The 18,361-nt window shown below is 43.3% G+C and overlaps 1 protein-coding gene across 4 annotated transcripts in view; it reads right to left on the bottom strand.

Annotated features, from left to right (window-relative positions):
• Positions 1–18,361, bottom strand: part of LOC140301495 (C-myc promoter-binding protein-like) — a 76,397-nt gene that overhangs the window by 46,519 nt on the left and 11,517 nt on the right. For all 4 annotated transcript variants that reach the window (XM_072379961.1, XM_072379963.1, XM_072379962.1 and 1 more), the window contains exons 2-5: positions 13,796–14,126; positions 8,980–9,226; positions 6,591–6,660; positions 4,055–4,224 (exon numbers count right to left, since the gene is read on the bottom strand). In XM_072379961.1, coding sequence (XP_072236062.1) covers positions 4,055–4,224; positions 6,591–6,660; positions 8,980–9,226; positions 13,796–14,106 — 798 coding nt within the window. In that variant the 5' untranslated portion in view covers positions 14,107–14,126. The remainder of the gene's footprint in view (positions 1–4,054; positions 4,225–6,590; positions 6,661–8,979; positions 9,227–13,795; positions 14,127–18,361) is intronic.

Here is an 18,361-nt window from a genome sequence, read left to right as displayed (position 1 = left end):
TCTACACAGTATCAGGCACACATTTCTGATGGGAAACGCCAGAATGACTCACTTTAAACTTAAAAAGCCTTGAGGTCAGATCTCAGAGCTTCTACCAACATTTATTTTCACTATCAATCTATGTGCTAATAACTAAGTCTTTAATGAGTCTTTATTTGAAAGCAAAAATCCTTAAAACAATTCATCTAAACCCAACTTGACATCTTAGAATTACTTGTTTTATTGGATCATGAACAAAAATATTACAAAAAATAAAAGTAAGAAATAAAAATTCGTGACCTTTCGAAGTTGATGCCAATCAGTTTTCTGTTGATCAACCAATCACCAATCACTAATCCTCACATATACCGTAGATTCTGGACTATAGACGCACCTGAATATAAGCCACACCCTCTAATTTTAAAAAGAAAATCCATTTTGTACTTGTATCGGCCGCACCGGATTATAAACCGCGGGTGTCCACACTGTAATATGAGATATCTCCACAGAAAGATGTTACACGTGAGGATTTTTAAACTTTTAGTTAAATTCATATGGTGACATAAACAAATAGATACTGAAAATGCTTTTTTTCCCAAAGAGTGCCTCTAACACCTAGGGTTTTAACTTAAATACCTATCATAACGCACAAATACGTGGCTTACATGCTTTTTTTTTTGGAACAGTGCCTTTAACACAGCTGGTTAAAAAAAAAGACAGTAGCCCACCAGGAGAAGTCATTGATCTTCTTCTTCATCTTCCTCCTGCGCACTAAAACCATCAAAGTCATCTTCTTCAGTGTCCGAATTGAACACCCTCAGAACTTCATCACTCACTGCATCATGTGCATTTCTTCGTTTGTTTTCCAAGTTGAGGGCGAGTACAAATGACGGATTTACAATAATTTAGCAGTGAAAGTGTGTTTGATTTGTCGTACAATTTCACTGGACCGCTGTGAACTATTCGTTCATTTTATTGGTCGAATGTTACGAGGCAAAATGTTTTTGGCGGCATGAAAAAAAACATAATAGCCGCACCGGCGGCTTATAGTCCGGAATTTGAGGTACTTCTACACCTGTTGGCATTATCCCTTAGCCTTACCTGGACTAAACTTTAAAATAAATCTGCCTCTATAGCTCATCTGGTAGAGCGGGGGGGACTTCTGTTGAGGCCAGGCCCGACTCTCAGGGTCAAAAACTGGGTTGATTTCATTGATCTAACAGAGCTGAAACACCCAACACGCTCAGAAAAAAAGCGAAACCTCTAATTATTATTCGATAGTGAGTCTTCTATTGACCAACCACCTGCTAAAGAAAAGGAGGCGATAGCTTAGAAACCTGTTTGCACTTTTCTGAATCATCCCACACGCGTTTTATCGAAGGAAAAACCGCCCCTGCACCACGAGTGCTGACTGTGGGCCAGCTGAACCACTGGCAGCACTTTACCAAACAAATCCCCCCCTGCTTCCTGCAAATATGAGACAATTTCCCAATTCATGCATAGATCAAAGCTGGCTGGCTTATCTGTCCACCACCTGTGTGAGCCGGTTTTTAAGTTTTCCTCTGAAGGGAACGGCGTGACCTCTGTCTCTGTTTGTCTTTGTGTGGATCAATGCGCATGCTGTGTTAGGAAATTGGCTTAATTCAATGAGCTGAATCATACCTTTATTCTCTGAATATTCAACTCCTTCAAAAAAACACTTCTAATGCACAAAACAACGTCTGTTGAGCTGGTTTCTTTGCCGGTTAACCCAGGGACCTAATTCTGGGTTGGTTTGGTGTTGTTTTGTATCAAAAACAAATCCATTAATTACACACAAAAAGGGAAAAAAGGTGACATCATAATCAGAATGAGTGTGTGTATGTCTGAGTTCAGACTTGTAAACAAACAAGAGGTCAGTGAAGGCAGGTGGGAACATGCAGAGAACTTTCATGCTCTTATTTTGGAAAGATGCCCTCAAAGTAGGTGCAAAAAAAGAGGAAATGAAGAGGTTTAGAACATGGAATTTATATCCGAGTGATGCCTCATGTTGCACCACCATGTTACTAAAGCTGTGCAGTGTAGGGTGAGGTGAAGGATGTTCACATTTCACTACATCTTACACACTGGACCGCTGACAGAGGGTTCTCATATCTTTTGTAAAAAGTGTGCGTTTGTGTACACATCGGCCAACAGGCAGCTGTTCTGTTGAACCCAGACTCTGCGGGCTGCCACCACCCTGCTGAGCTTCTCAAAAACCTCGGGCCGTAAAAGACAATTCAGCATACACTCTGTTCTCACCAAATATCCTGCATGTGTTACAACAGGCCTTCCAACTCCCATCCAAACACACACACACTCCCAGCACACCTGCACACACAGAAACTCGAGTCAGCAGCAGGGTTTGGCTCCGGCTGACCTCTAACTAACTCTGTTCTCCAGAGCCAATGCCATTAAACATCAGGACACTTTGGAGGACACTTGTTTTCCGTCACGATTGTGTTTCACCACATAATTCACCGATACGTGTCGACACTGGCCTCAAGATCAGCACAGCCGGGCGGAGTTTGACACCAAGAATGTGTGCGTTACACTTTTCCATCTGCATGTGATCCACTTCTTCTGCAGTTAAACACATTTAAACGGGACTAGAGGAGCAGTGTCACGTTTAGAAAGTAGAAGTGTACTTAAGCACAGACATTACCAAGACAAACGCACAGATACTATTGTTCTATTGCCCCTACATCTGAGCTCTAAGTCAAACGGTGGACTGGCGGTATGATTAGTTCATGTGTGGAGCCGGCCTGAGAAGCACCAGCTGGCACCTTTCCCAGTGGCTCTCAGATGGATTCTGTTAGTCAGTCTTACTGATCACAGCTGCATTGCTGTTGCTTCTTTGACTGATAACTCAGGTTAAAACTACACACACCACTTTTCAACCGTAGGGGTTCCAGTGATGGTTCAGGCCAGGCGTTAGCGCAGCATTAAGTTGGTTCTGGTTAAGAACGGGTTTGCTTTTCCTCAGCCACAGAGCCACATCATTACAGACTTTAAACATCCCTTCTAACATGTTTGACCCTCCACCTCTCTTTCATGAAATCTGAATTTCTGTAGAGGTTAACTTCACAAAAGCAACAGCAGATAATGGCGTTTGTCCCATTTTCCCTGCAGCAGACTACGTAATATCAGCAGTTGGTGTTTCTGAACCCTCTCACTGGCGTTACGAATGCTAACCGATATCTATGAAGAGCAATAACAGAAGAGATTTAGACACGATGTTTCCAGTGGGCTCTATAAACAGCAGCTGACTTTATCAAAACATGGTGATAAATGTAGCTCAAACAGAGATTGTGAATGCTGCTCTCTGCGGCGCTTTGGGTGGCGTTCAAAGACGCAGCATTAAACAGCAGGACGACGAGAGGAACGCTGAGCACGGCTGCTTCGACTTCACATCCAAATGATCAAACATGAAACTGAACCTCAGCGGGTCTTTGTTCTGCCACTGCTCCGGTTTTTATATACTTAAGACCGAACTTTGGAGGTCGAAGCAGAAATAACTTGTTCTGAGTTAAGCAACGACTCAAGAACCACCACTGGAACCACTTTGGTGGAAAAACCACACTTTTATGTTGCAATTCGTATAAATCCTGCACACATTATGGTGTTTATAAGCCTCATAATCACAGTTCTTTTCATAACAGCCCAGTTAAAACTGGGACCGAAGTTAATAAACCTTCTGAAAGCAGAAATGTGCTCATGTGGTGAGAGACAGTATCACCATCTGTGTTTCACAACACCACAACTTAACAAGCTCAGAGTGCTGTTAGTGTCCTTTCTGGGTTCGCTGCCCTGAAATAGAACTTTTACAGACAGAGCTGCACGGTTTTCACCAGACAATTGCAACAAGCTTGACCCACTTTTCCTCCTGGCATGCGGCACATTGTGGCTCCTTGTGCCCCACCGTAGTGTGTTAGTCTGCAGTGATGCCAGCTGCAGTCTGCTGATGAGGTCTAACAGTCACAAGTGGCTTCTTGTATCTGCTGCTGCTGTCAGTAATCTGGATCAGTGTGCCCACCCATTCATCCACCCGTCTCACCTTCTCTCCAGAGGCTCCGGTGAGGACAAAGGTGGAGAAAACAGGGAGGGAGTATTTGGTGTTTGCTGGCCAGCACTCGATCGTGGCTCCCATGGGAAGGCAGAAGAGAGGGACAGACTCCGGCAGAGGGAATGACTCATAGTCCTCCTCTGGATATCTGCTGAATAAACCTTAAAGGGGAGCAGAAAACAACACAAGCTCGAGTTTAGAGTGAGGTTAAGAGCAAACTGCTCCTTGTGACCACCAATCAAAAACTAATGTGGATGCAGAAAAAAGGAATAAATAACTTCAAAGTACTATAATCACAACTGCAATGAACCGCCTAACTTAGAGAAAGTGTGAAGAGAAACCCATCAACTGCTTTTAATTAGGTCTTGTGACTTTATTTCATTTAACTTTGGCTATAACTGCTTCTGGAAAACTTATCGTTTTAGAGAGAACATACTTTTCTGAGTTCTACGATGACATACCAGGTAAAGTCGTAGCTATAAGCCAAGCAGAACCCGAGTAGCTGTTAGTTTCTGACAGTTTGACTCATCTGAGACTCTCATACATCAGTCTTTTTCCTTTCAAAGTGTTTCCTTTAAAAAACCTCCTTGTCTTATTTTTCTCTTCTGGGAATCTAACGTGATCCCACAGAGAAAACCTGCTGCTTCTAAAATTCTTATTTTCTTGCCTGACCCTGGGGTGAACTCGCTGGGACGTCCACTCCTGGGAAGACTGACCTGAATGTTTCCCACTTGTAAATAATCTTTCTCTGGTCTTAATAACCCTTCCCAGACTGATGGGCAGCAGCAGTTGCTTCTCTCAGATCACTGCTGATGTCTTTCCTCCTTGGCATTGTGTTAACGCTCCAAACTCCTGCTTTTACAGAGGTGCTCACTCTTACTGATGATCAGTAAATCGACAACACTTGATCCTAATTCCTATGGAAGGAGTAAGGGTGGAGTTTTTCACACTGCTTCTGTATTTCAGCTCTATCATGTGCTCATTTTAAGACCTGCCAAGGAGCAGATCATCTTTTTCTTGATGTCTCGATAAGTAAAAGCTTAGATATGAAAGGAAGCTTCTTTCACATTGTAATAGTAAAACAGTATGAGCCTATGATCAACACACAGTTAACTTCCTTGTACATACATCGCTCTACAGAGAAGTCTGTTGACTCACAAAGTCACTATATTTAATTTAAAAAACACAAATTCAATAAAATACAAAAGATTTTTTTATCCAAACTTGTAACATTTGTCCAGTACTGCAACCTCGAAGCTTGAAGCAGTCATCTTTTAAAGGGGAACTCCGGTATTTTTAAACCTAGACCTTATTTCTGGCATGAAATACGTTCATCTACTCACTGAGAACAGTTTGGTGAAAGTCGGCGTCCTTCAGAATGAATGAATGAAGGACGAATGAATGAATGAATGTGTGCTATAGCTCTGTTAGCTCATAGCTGCTGTTATGTGGCTACTTGCAGCTATAGGAGAGCTAACAGAGGGATTTCTACACAGGCACTCTACTGGGACCACTTCATCCACACGCATGGCTGCAGCACAGTTTATTTACTCCGGTAAGAACGTCCATCTTATTCAAAGTCGTCGTTCACATTGTCAAAATCTGATAAATATCCTGCCATGTTGCACAAAACTATCAGTAGCAAACTCTGTGTGAAGTTAGCCGACTGTCACAGAGCACGGAGTAAATAAACTGTGCTGCAGGGGGGCGTGTGGATAAACCTATTTCATGCCAGAAATAAGGTCTAGGTTTAAAAATACTATAGTACACATTCATTCATTCATTCGTCCTTCATTCATTCATTCATTCATTCTGAAGGACGCCGACTTTCACCAAACTGTTCTCAGTGAGTAGATGAACGTATTTCATGCCAGAAATAAGGTCTAGGTTTAAAAATACCGGAGTTCCCCTTTAAATATAAAGGTAATTCAGTCAGAAACTGATAGGATCGAGTATTCAAGACATGTACAACAGAACCTGAGCCAGACAGTCTGCGGCTGAGCCCAACACAGCCATCAGGTTCATCAGAGGAAAACCTGCCAGGGATTTTGGCACCAACACGTCAAACATCTTTCATCACTGATGGTTCCCATAAAAACATTTTAAAATGCAGCACTTAAACGGGGACTAATGACACGCGGAGGCTTATCTCAATGCTCCACTGTGGAGGCGTCAACGCGCTTAAACAAGCTTGAACTTGCTGGTGTGCATGTAGCCGAACGCCTCGTGCAGCCAGCGAACTCTGCAGACCTGCTCCTATTCATTTCCACACCAACAGAAAACTTCCAGCGAATACAGAAAGAGGAAAAAACATCTCCTGCAATAAATATTCATGACCTCCAGATTATCCAGGAACCATTTCCAGCACACCTGATTAATTTATGACTTAAAGAGCAGCAGGAAACTTTGAGCATTTATCTAAAATAACACTCTGAAGTCAATAATGAGAAGCAGAGCTGAGGAAGGAGAGAAAGTATCTGCAGACAGCGTGTTATCTGACGTTTCTGAGGTTCAGATCAGAGCTTACCTGCTTTGTAGGCTATTGTGTTGGTTTTGGCCACAGACTTCTTGTAGCACAGGTAGACGGCAGAGCCCCACTAACACAAATAAAGAACAAAATGGGAAAAGTTGGTATGTTGTCCAGTGTGACAGATACAGCATGCACCATTTAAGGGATCCAGACTAAAACTTTAAACTGAGGTCTAATCAGAACAAGGCTCATTCAGGTGTTTGGGCCCATGCTGCTGATGGAGCTCCATCCATCCACTGAGCTCCTCTCCTCTACGCCCCCCCCCCTTACTCTGAATGTATTCAATGCATACATGTATGTGTTATCCAACTCATTTCTCCTGAATTATTGGCGTTTTGTAGCCCAGAACGACCGAGAACCTGACCTCCTGGTAAATACTGCAACAATGCTGAAAAAAATCAGCTCTTTCATTGTTTTAACACTTGGTTGAAGGGTTTTGTTTCACTTCATATGAGTAGGCTTCATATTTGCTCACAGTTTGTTCTCTGGACTTGGGTATCTGCATCACTCTTGACAACAGATGCCAAATTCCCATTATTGGTCTCTCAACACACCCCTGAAAGCTGAATTTGTTTGCTTAAGCTTGTGTTTTCATATTTTGGGGAGCTTTTTTTGCTTTTATTAAAGCCAGATGGTAGAGGATTGGCAGGAAATGAAGACAGAATGAGACATAAATGACCACAGTCTGAAAATTAGTCAGACAAAAAGACAAAAAAGTGAGACACAAAGCTTGTGCAGATGCCTTTGTGGCAAGTTTCGAGCCTCTGGCCCATTAGAATGACAAAGCGGGGGGCAGTCTGGAAAAATATGAATGAATGAGTGATTAAGAGTTAAATTGTATAGGTGTAATTATACATTCCTTTTGCACAATGCAATCAGTTTGGAAACACTGACAAAGCACCCTTACTTAAATATTGTCCAGTTTTAAGCTAATTTTTTATTTATTTTGCCCAACTCTCCAGAGAGAAACGCTGTATTTCACCACATGTAGAACTTTTGAGATCAAGATTTTACAGGAAAAACACGAATGCTTCAGCATACCAAGAGATTTTGGACCATTTCATGCTCCCAACTTTGTGGAAACAGTTTGGGGACGGCCCCTTCCTGTTCCAACATGGCTGCACACCAGTGCACAAAGCGAGGTGCATAAAGACATGGATGAGCCAGTTTGGTGTGGAAGAACCTGACTGTCCTGCACAGAGTCCTGACCTCGACCCGATAGAACACCTTTGGGATGAATTAGAGCAGAGACTGAGAGCCTTCTGTCCAACATCAGTGTCTGACCTCACAAATGAGCTGCTGGAAGAATGGTCAAAAACTCCCATAAACACACTCCTAAGCCTTGTGGAAAGCTTGTCCAGAAGAGTTGAAGCTGCTATAGCTGCAAAGGGTGGGCCGACGTCATATTAAACCCTTTGGATTAAGAATGGGATGTCACTGAAGTTCATATGCGTGTAAAGGCAGATGAGACAATACTTTTGGCAACATAGTGTCTGTGTTTGTGGGAAGAAGAGAGCAAGAGAACCAAAAAAAGTCAAAGTGACCATGACAGGAAAGTGGAAGCAGTACAAACGCTGTGTGAAGAGAAAACCAAACACAGGACAGGAGGCAATTCAACTCCAGGGACTTCCCTTCCCTCATCAAAGAGAAAGAAAAAGCCATGAAAAACCTCCCAATTTTTTCCATAACTCGATGTTCCTGCCAGTTTGAGCGCCTCACCTGGGGCAGAAGTCTCTTCTAACTCAAGAAAACCCACTATGAATTAGAAATAAGTGTTCAACTAGAAACACAGCCTTCCTGTTACTTTAAAACTCTTTCACAGAAGAAAGTGAGGCAGCTGAACCCGTCGTGTCTGACCAGGCTTGCTTTAAGCATTTCGTGTTGCTGACTCACTTTGCACATTTTAAATTGAAGACGCTCTGAAACCTGCTGGGACATATTCGAGGGAAGTGAGGCATCGGAGTGCAGTTGAGGATTTAAGACTTCTAACTGGAGAGTTTCTTGGTATTTCAGACAAGGCTCAGACAACATGAGCAACAATCTGCAGACTTTGAAAGGCCGTGCAGTGGCTTGAAGGGAAAAATATCTCATCACAAGTGCTAATAGCGGATGTGAATTTGACATTTGGGGGACGCTCACTCACCCTCAGGCTGCACCTTCTACCTCAGTTTCCTCCATTTTCAAGAATTTCCTTTGAGAACTACATCAATTGAGAGGTGAGTGTTTAAAGTTTGGTACATATGGACACCAATGTAGTCGTGCATTCATGGCGCACTGTTTAATGTAACCCTCATGTTGGTGTAGACACCAACTACTGCTCAATCCAAATTCTACAGGAGCTGCTGGAAAGTTTATCAGGAGTTTAGTAGCAGTGACTTAGCCTCACCATGCTGCTGTTGAGATTCTTCTCCACCTTACAGAAAGTGTGCGGGGGCGTCTCCCCCTTACTCGGGATGATGATGCATATGTCGGTGACGGCCAGGGCGGCGTGTGTCTGGCTCTCAGGTGCTCGACGGTAGGTGACGTAGATGCGCTGGGAGGAGTTACCGCTGATGTTGGCAGGACGACCGGAGGGCGTGGTCTGGATGAGGTGGCAGCCCTGCTTCAGGCGCTCCTTCCACTCATACAGCACACTGCAGGAGGAAGCAAAGATGCTAAACTTAGCCACGATACCGCCACATTAACATGCAGTTACCGCTGCATTCATTATAGATATAATGTGCAGTTAACTGGATCAAACAAGTGTAGATAGACCCAAAACAGAATTTAATATTTGGGAATTTATCCTATTTTTCAATGACTGGCATTGCCCATCATTATATTCAAAGTAATAATTGATTAAATAGTTTAGAATAAGTTGATGGGATGAGTTATTTACAACAAGGAATTCTTATAAAAACCAGAGTAGACAGAGAGGAACCTTCTAAAATGCCTCTAATCCTCTAAACTCCTATCTCCCCTCCTTCGCTCGCTGTAAGTCATCAATATGGAAGCATGTTAGTTTCTTTCTGACAGATAATAATTACGCCTGCTGCTAAGAGACTGACAACCTGTCAGCCATGTTGCATGCATTTTCCATGTCAGGCAGAAGCAACTTGCCAGGTCACATAAAACAACAAAGGAATCTCTAGGTTTGTGCTTGTGGTGCAGTGATCACTGAGTTTAAGAAAAAAGACACTTTGCTTTGCTTCCATGTGGGCTGTGGATGTAAGTAAAGGGCACCGAGTCGAATGGATGCATATCGTATGATGCTGTACTTAGAGGCAGCACAAATTCATCTTTCCATCTGTAGAAAATAGGAAGGTACGTCATGCTGTGTTGCATGCTGGGATAGAAGCCTTCATCTTTTAAAGGGGAACTCTGGTATTTTTAAACCTAGACCTTATTTCTGGCATGAAATACGTTTATCTACTCACCGAGAACAGTTTGACGAAAGTCTGCGTCCATTAGAAGCTGTTTAGATAACTCGCGATCGGCATATATCCATATAACAGAGTGAACAGGGCAGGGACGATGCAGCCTCTAAATAAGGCACTTTATTTCACCAATACTTTAAGAAGAATGAATGAACGTGTGCTATAGCTCTGTTAGCTCATAGCTGCTGTTATGTGGCTACTTGCGGCTATAGGAGAGCTAACGGAGGGATTTCTACACAGGCACTCTACTGGGACCACTTGGATATACGCCTATCACGAGTTATCTAAATATCTTCCGACGGACGCCGACTTTCGCCACACTGTTCTACTGCATAGGAACACTTCTCTAAAGTCAGAATCCACTTCCTACGTACAAATGACTCCCTCAGAGGGATGTAGCATGTGGACAAAAAGATGTGTGACATTAACTTCACATTCTATAGAGGTAATCTGAGCAAAAAAATAGCATTTGGAGTTCCACAGGGTTCTATTTGGGGGCTTCTTTCTTTTTTATTCAACAAGCCCCTACTGGTTCAGTTTATACAAAGCAACAAAATATGTTACGAATGTATGTTTTTGGCCTTTTTGGCCTTTATTCAACAGTGGGTAAACGGGTAAGGGGGCAGAGACATGCAGCCAAGGGCCCCAGGCCGGGACCCTAACCTGGGCCGGCTGCACTGAGGAACTACAGCCTCTGTACGTTACTTTTACCAAAGTGCATTGAACAAAATGCTCTGAAACATGATGAAACATTGACATTTTTTTAAAGAAACAACTTCAGTCTCTAATGTTAAAAACCACAAACGAAGGCAGTAATTAGGGTCTCATTATGGTCTCAGACCTGAACTTTAGCAGATGGATATTCAAAGGACTAACGTTTCACAGTGAGTTATAACAGCAGGTTCCTGCATTTATCTTCAGCAGACTTGATCACTGTTAAAAGTGTATTTACTGCTCCGTCTAAAACATTGATCAGACAGCTGCAGAGGATTCAGAATGCACAGCACTTCTACACTATCGCAGAGTTGATTTAAAAATATTCCCATTTATGAGTAAGGTTTTTCATAGTTTAGATTGAAGAAAACGCCAGAACAGGTTTTCTCTCTGTCGCCAGTTAAATCCAAACATGAGAAAGAGGTTTTCAGGCATCATATGTGAAACAAACTCCCAGAGAGCTGCAGCTCTGCTGGAACTTTCACTGCTTACAAATCAAACCTTAATACTCCCCCATTTACTTTCACTGTACGAATTGTTGCCGATACATTCTGTTTTAATGCGTTTTATGTTCACTGAAAAGCACTTTGTGCCGTGCTATATAAATAAATCTGCCAAGCTTTACAGTGAGGCACGCTTTTACTCTTTGGTGGCGTTGTTTAAATGTATCCCAGGGTCATTTAATATTTATTTGTCTTTACATAAATAGAATTTTGCCTTCATCTATAATAAGTTAACAATGATGGTAAGTTTTTGGGGATCAGTCCTCACACATACAGCTCATGTGGGTCTTTGTACGGCCCACCAGCAGACATCACGTCAGCCCAGTGCAGCTTTACAGTTTGGCACTTAGAGGACAAATACTCAGAGGTGCATAACGATGTGGGTCATTTTTAAGATTCCTCTTCCATTATGCACTTATCCTCCATTACTGTTTCAAGTGAATTCAGCAGCCGTTTTGTGGCAATATCTGAAAGCTTGAAAGAGGACAGATCTTAAAGGTAGCCTGTGGACATTATTCTAATGACTTTTGTTCTGCTCATTTTACTCTGCAGCTATTATAGCAGTTTATTGTTTTGTGATGCTGTCCCTGCCATCGGAGCGGTGTAGCTGGCATCCTCCCTTTATTGACACGGGCAGCAGTTCAGGAGAATTTCAAAGTGCCTTTGGTGTTTGCTAAATTAGACCTTGAATGGGCCCCTCCAAACTGGTGGTTGTGTAAGGAGGTCAAAGGTTTGCAAGCATTTACAGGAGCTGGCCTTTCCTTTAGCTGGGATCAGCTACCTATACAAGATATGTATGAAATTAAAGTCTATCTTTACAGAAAAGCAAGAAAACTGCCCAGTATTTGCTGGCTCACTGGAGAAGCTTACTGGGATAACTAGTGACATAGGGACTTGTTAGTCTTGGTAGCTCCTATCGGTCTCTCGTTACTCCTACCGGTGTCTGGGAAGGGCGGCCTCTCTGAGTTATAAGCACCCCAAAGCTGCTGATTCTGTGTCAGGAGAGTGGCTGCATCAGTGCCTGATAAGCAGTGAACTCTGTCGTGTCAGAGGCAAGAATGATTCTCCTTAGCGTTGTCACCATCTGACTCTGCCAGCCGTACACGAGCCAAGATGGAGTATTGATTTCACATGGTTCAAAAGATGTTGGCGAGGATAACACCTGTAACTGTGCTTCACTTTCACCTTTTGAGGCAAACTCACAATGGGGAACAGTTGCTGCACAGGAAGGTTTTCAGGCAGAGCGTTTCAGCTGTTTTGGATCACTTTTACATGTGGAAAGCTGACACTTGTAGGATCAACAACAACTGTACTGTTTGCAGATAGAAGTGGTAAATCATCCCTAAGAGAGAGACAAATTACGGATACAGCAACATCAAGAAAACATCACGTGCACAAAAAAGTGTGGCCCTTGCAAACAGCTACAAGGATCTCTGCAGGATTTCTTGGCTTCCTGAAGACAAAATTCAAGAGCAACCGTTCTGTTCTGGTCAAAGACTCCCTGAGGAGTCTGCTCATAACATATTTGAACGCAGGACCTGATCATTTACTGTCGAGTCAGTGTGGCAAACACAACAGACGAGGGACACTCCGCTCTCTGGGAAAAGAGTTGCCCTTAAAAACAGTGGATTCAATGAGGAAGGTTGGAAAGAAAGATAAAATAGTCCAATAACGTACAAGCTAGCCATTAGCTGTTTCCTACAAAACTTTGCTGTGTACTCGAGATTCAACTGATGCAAAGTAAATTACGATAATGGTGACCAGAGCTGGTACAATCAATGCTACAAAAGTTACAAAAGTAAGGCAACTCACCTTAAAAAGCCACCAATATGTCCATTTTCTGCAGCTTATCCCATTTCTGAAAGGCTTATTATTTTGAATCTTTCAGCTGGCCTACCTCACAGTCTGGCTCAATCCCCACAGAAGCTAAATAAAGACTCAAAGTGCAGCCGGCCAGGCAGAGGCTTTAGTATGGTCAACTAACACAAAGTCTTGTATTTCCCCGGGTTTTTGCTTTGTTTTACTTTTAACCAAAGGGCTTTTTTATTTAGTGCTGTGCTCATTAGGAACATGCTACCTTTGCTTCCTTCTGGGGAAAAACATGTGCACTATCACCCTCTGTCACATGCTAACTTTAACTAATCAAGTCAACAAAGCCAGTTGGGAGAATAGCAGAAAGCTATTATAAATTTAAAGGAGCCCTCAAATCCATTCTTAGCCCTTCTCTCAGTGAGGAAATGTTGCCTAACTGTTGCTCTCAAAGCCAAGAAGCTTATTAGGAGGTAAGTATTAACTTTACTTAGTCTGTCAGGAATATGTTTAACTGAGAGGGATGTAGATTTTACACCGATTAAAGCACCTTTTACATCCAGAAGGACTGAGGGACGAATGCAGAGGACAAGCAGAGGACGCCTTTCCTGCAGCAGCACGGCTGAGGCTCAGTTTATTCATCTATAAAAGATGGAAGTTGCCTTTCATCTGAGAAAAGAAGCCTTCTCTGCGTACGGATCAGGGTTCAGCTTTTTGTTAAACGGCTCAGAAAAAAGCTCAAGACTCATTTGGCACTTACCCCAGGTCAGTGAGCGGCGGTTTGTCACGGCCACGCCTGTAGCACAGGAAGATCTGAGGCGCCATGAGGCCGCCATTGTTGAGATCAGCTGATTGGCCGGTTGGCGTCGTCTCTATGAACGTGAACCCTGGAGGCACCTCCTCGCCCATTGAGCGGATCACCACCGCCACATCAGTGATGGGCGCCTTCGGCTTGGCCGTCTTGTGGCACACATCATCGAAGTGGATCTCCTGGTCCAGAGGTTTGGACGGGTCCGTCAGGCCGGCCACCACAAAGTAGTCGGCAACACGAGGGCCTTTGTCCTCCATCATTTCCCATCCCCGCCAACTACCTGCAGAAGGAAAGATGAAGACAGATGTGGAGACGCAGAGAGGAGAGAGAGACAAGCAAGGAAGATTAATTTTAGTTGAAAATGAAGGAACACTTCATGCATCCTTGCAGTAATATAAAAAAATCTGACTGTCATTAATCTTACGAACAGGAGGCCAGAAGAAGGGCAAATGAACGAAAGAAGAAATGTGAAAAGGAAAGGGGAAATAATTACGTGCAAGGCAGGCCTTAACAGTTTCGGTAGTTAGCTGATTTATTTCAGATCAGCTGAAGGTTCAACATCTCGACTCAAGGAGACACACAGGTCTGAGAGGACAGGGCACTGCTGCTGATTAGGGCTTTGAACCTTTCTACCTCTGAAGAGCAAAACCACACAGTTTAAGCCCGGCTGGCTGCACAGGCCTGAGTGTGCATTCTGAAAAGGGAGCAGTGAGGTGTTTCTTCCCTCTTGACATTCAGATCGACACTAAAATCTGAGCTTGGAAGCTCTGTGCTGTTGCAATGCACGTTCAGGGTAGTGGTGAAGCGGTAGTTTTCTTAATTAATCCCAAGAAGAGCATGTTGTGCCTGCACAGCATCATGTGCAGCCACTAAAAAAAGCACAAGCTGAAAACACTGAAGAATAATGACAGCTGGCCTTTTTTTCATTAAAAACAGGACACTGCTGCCACTTTCAGTTGTTTGCTTTGCCACAAAAATGGTAAAAAAAGTCCCATAAGCTGAAATACTCAAGCAACACATTCACCACCCCCTGAGGACAGCTGGAGCACCTTAAACTTCCACAATGCTTTCATCCTGCTCTGCACTTGACCACTGATTGCTTGCTGTGTCACGGTTGCTGTGTCTATTTCCAGAACACGGAGGAAGCAGAACCACTGAGGTGGAAGTCCGAGACAAAACAAGCCATTATGCATTTGGGCCACAGACACAGCTGAGAGGAAAATTAAAGGTGGAAGGAAAACTACAGCATTAAAAAATGTGTTGTTGCAGGCTTTTTACCTTCTTGATTGGATTATTTGGTGCTCAAAGTAAAGCTCAAGACACACTTTATCACAGTTATTAGCACCATGTTCAGCCTCTTGTGAAAGACAAACAGTTTAGGTATTTCTCAGCATCACTGCTTTAAGCACTAAATCTAAACTGTCAGATTTAGACTCTAAAAAAGACTCTTTTCTGGGGTGTGGTATTGTAATGTTTCAGTGCACCTCGATGTCACAAACCTCCGAGACGTAAATGGGTCTCAGTGGGTTAAAAAGAAACTTTATCCCCGCCAGTATTCTCCTGGTAACTGATGCAATACTTAAGAACACATTGGGCTCGTGACAGCTGCAGTCAGGAGGTGTGGGAAATGTGCTGCTAAGCTTTAGATACTCACTCTGTCTTAAGATTTTCACATAAAACAGAACTTTGCACAGAGGACATAAGAGCTGTTCTTTCTTTAACAACACCCCCCCTGTTGGAGCTGCGGTCAGTGATAATTTCTCATGATTTCACTTATTTTCCCTTAATTTAACAGTGAGGAATACAAGTGGAGCAGGTCTGTGAGTCCAGCCATATGCAGTAAGAGGGTGTGGGAACAGGGGTTTAATTAGCAGGGTGTGTTAGCCATACTTAATGCTTTGGCTCACAGGGGAAGCTGAAACAGCTTCCAGCAGAGCTGCAGAAAAGCTATGAAGTCACCTTGCTGTGAGAAGATATTTCTCTTAATCTGACATCTGCAGATTTCAATTTCTGGTTTTTGGGATGGAATATTTCAAGTCCTCATGACGCGTTTTTGTCCTGCTGAGAACTAAAATCAATAAAAGAAGCAAATTTTCTCTGATGTCAAATTCTAAAGACTGAAATTCCTAATTCAAGCAGAATCCCATGAGTTTCTGTGTTTCCGTGTTGATCAGTGCCAGATTTTTTAAGTCTAATGAGTGGTTCTGTGTGAAGTAAGCTGTTTTGGACACATTTGGTGGAAGAGAAGGGTGTTTATTGACACAATAAAATGACCTTTGTGGGGTCAATGAGCGAAGCTTATATCCAAACAAAGAACAACGTGTGTCTTTCTCTTGTTGCGGCTGCCAGCTATGGACAGATGGTGAGAAAACGCTGTTTCAGTGTGTTCTGGCTCCGACGCTCAGATTACAAATGCATCTTAGCCCATCATTTCCACACAGTGGGAAACCAGTGAGAAAACAGTCACTGCGTGCTGAGCTGATTTGCTGTGCCAAGTGATGTCTGTTCATCTGTGATATGGCAGAAGGTGAGATTTCCAAACAGAACCTCTTCTGTTAAACAGACCCTGATTCTTATTCCCCCCTGTGGTTTGGAGCTTGAGAGTAATTGGTGTAACGAAAAGTGACCACAAGGGCTTTAAGGGCCACACATCTGCACAGGATTCTGAGTCAAAGACCACAACTTCCTGCCTGACACACAGAAGAGGCTAATAGATGTTCCTGGGACGCTTAAGTTACAAAACAATGGTGTCAGCAGACAGTAATGGGACACAAACTCACTTCTCTCTCAGAAATTTTTATGAGGAAACTTAGCAAAACACGCAAAATAGAGTAATTCTTACTTCAAAATGAGATGGCAACACCGATGGAATCCAGCAGATTTGAAGACATGCTTTAAATCATAACCATATCCAGTTTAAACAAGGAAAAATCACTTTTTATTCAAACCATCTCAATGTGTCCCCTGCTTTGCTGGAGCTGAGACAAGAGGGAAAACATGGTGAAAGCAGGAAAGGAAAGTAGGAAATTAAGTGCGGGGGATGCTCGCAGTGATGGGGCCGATACCGCTTTCATATGTCCCCACAACTTTCTCTGCCTTTCGGAGCGTTCGTGTGAGCTTGTGTCAGGAAAGGCCCACGTCTACGAGTGAATGCGTGCGAGCACAAGTTTCCTACCAGACCTTCTTGGATTTCACAGCCATAATGAAAAGCAGACACTATAACATGCTCAACACGCGGTTCTATGAACTCCAGAGCCTGAAAACAAAACTTTAAAAGCCATTCTTCAGGTTAAATTGATTTAAAAACGTGTTCAAAGCCAGAGGGAGTTTGCATGAGACTCAACCGGAATGAAACACTTGGTTATTGTTTCAGGAAACACAAAGATGATGAACATTTCAGTCACATGGATATGAAGCAGTGGAGATCTCCAGTGTCAGGGCCACATGACGGACCAAAGAATGACACGCATCCTCACCATGCTCCAGTCAGCTATAAATACAATGCCAGCCAAAGCAGAAACATCACAGTTACATAAGGATTACATGTATATGCACTGCATATGTGGGACAATCCAGGACACCCACTGAAATCAAACCTGCTCCATTGTTTTCAGACCGCTCTCCCTGCCTGCCCTACATTTCAAAAATAGAGGATATCAACATTGCTGAAAACTGCGGGGACACAAGTGACGGAGAGAAGAATGACCTCTTTATTTAGTTAAGATTTACAGGCGACACAACAGGCAGTCATGGGACAAAGGAAGTACATCCTCTGTCAATTTTAAGGTAACAACAACACATTTTACATGTTGCCATTATCTATTTAACAAAACTGAGCCAAAATGTAGGAGCACTGTGGGTAAAAACTATGTACACCCCACGATTCAGTCAGGCTGAGGTCTGGACTCTGACTGGACCGTTGCAACACCTCGATTCTTTCCTTTTTCCCACATTCTGCTGTAGATCTGCTGCTGTGTTTGGGATCTTTGTCCTGTTGATGAGCCAGTTTCAGCCCAGCTTTAGCTGTGGGACAGATGGCCTCACATTTGACTCTAGAATACTTTGGTATCCAGAGGAGTTCATGGTGGACTCAATGACTGCAAGGTGCCCAGGTCCTGTGGCTGCAGAACCAGCCCAGATCATCAGCCCTCCACCACCGTGCTTGACAGCTGGTATGAGGTGTTTGTGCTGATATGCTGTGTTTGGTTTCCTCCAAACGTGCTGCTGTGCATTAGGACCAAACATCTCCACTTTGCTCTGGTCTGTCCAAAGGACATTGTTCCAGAAGTCTTGAGCTTTGTTCAGATGCAGCTTTGCAAACCTAAGCTGTGCTGCCATGTTCTTTTTAGAGAGAAGAGGCTTTCTCCTGCAGCCCTTCCAAACAAGCCACCCTTGTTCAGTCTTTTTCTAACTGTGCTGTCATGACCTTTGACCTTTAACATGCTAACTGAGGCCTGTAGAGTCTGAGATGTAGCTCTTGGCTTTTTCACCTTGGGGTGAACTTGCTGGGACGTC

Source organism: Leuresthes tenuis, unplaced genomic scaffold (genome assembly GCF_036924035.1).
Source record: "Leuresthes tenuis unplaced genomic scaffold, fLeuTen1.0.hap1 SCAF_2, whole genome shotgun sequence".
Lineage (NCBI taxonomy): Eukaryota > Metazoa > Chordata > Actinopteri > Atheriniformes > Atherinopsidae > Leuresthes > Leuresthes tenuis.
The sequence above is the reverse complement of the archived record's forward strand: the minus strand, read 5'-3'. Positions and strand labels throughout refer to the sequence as shown.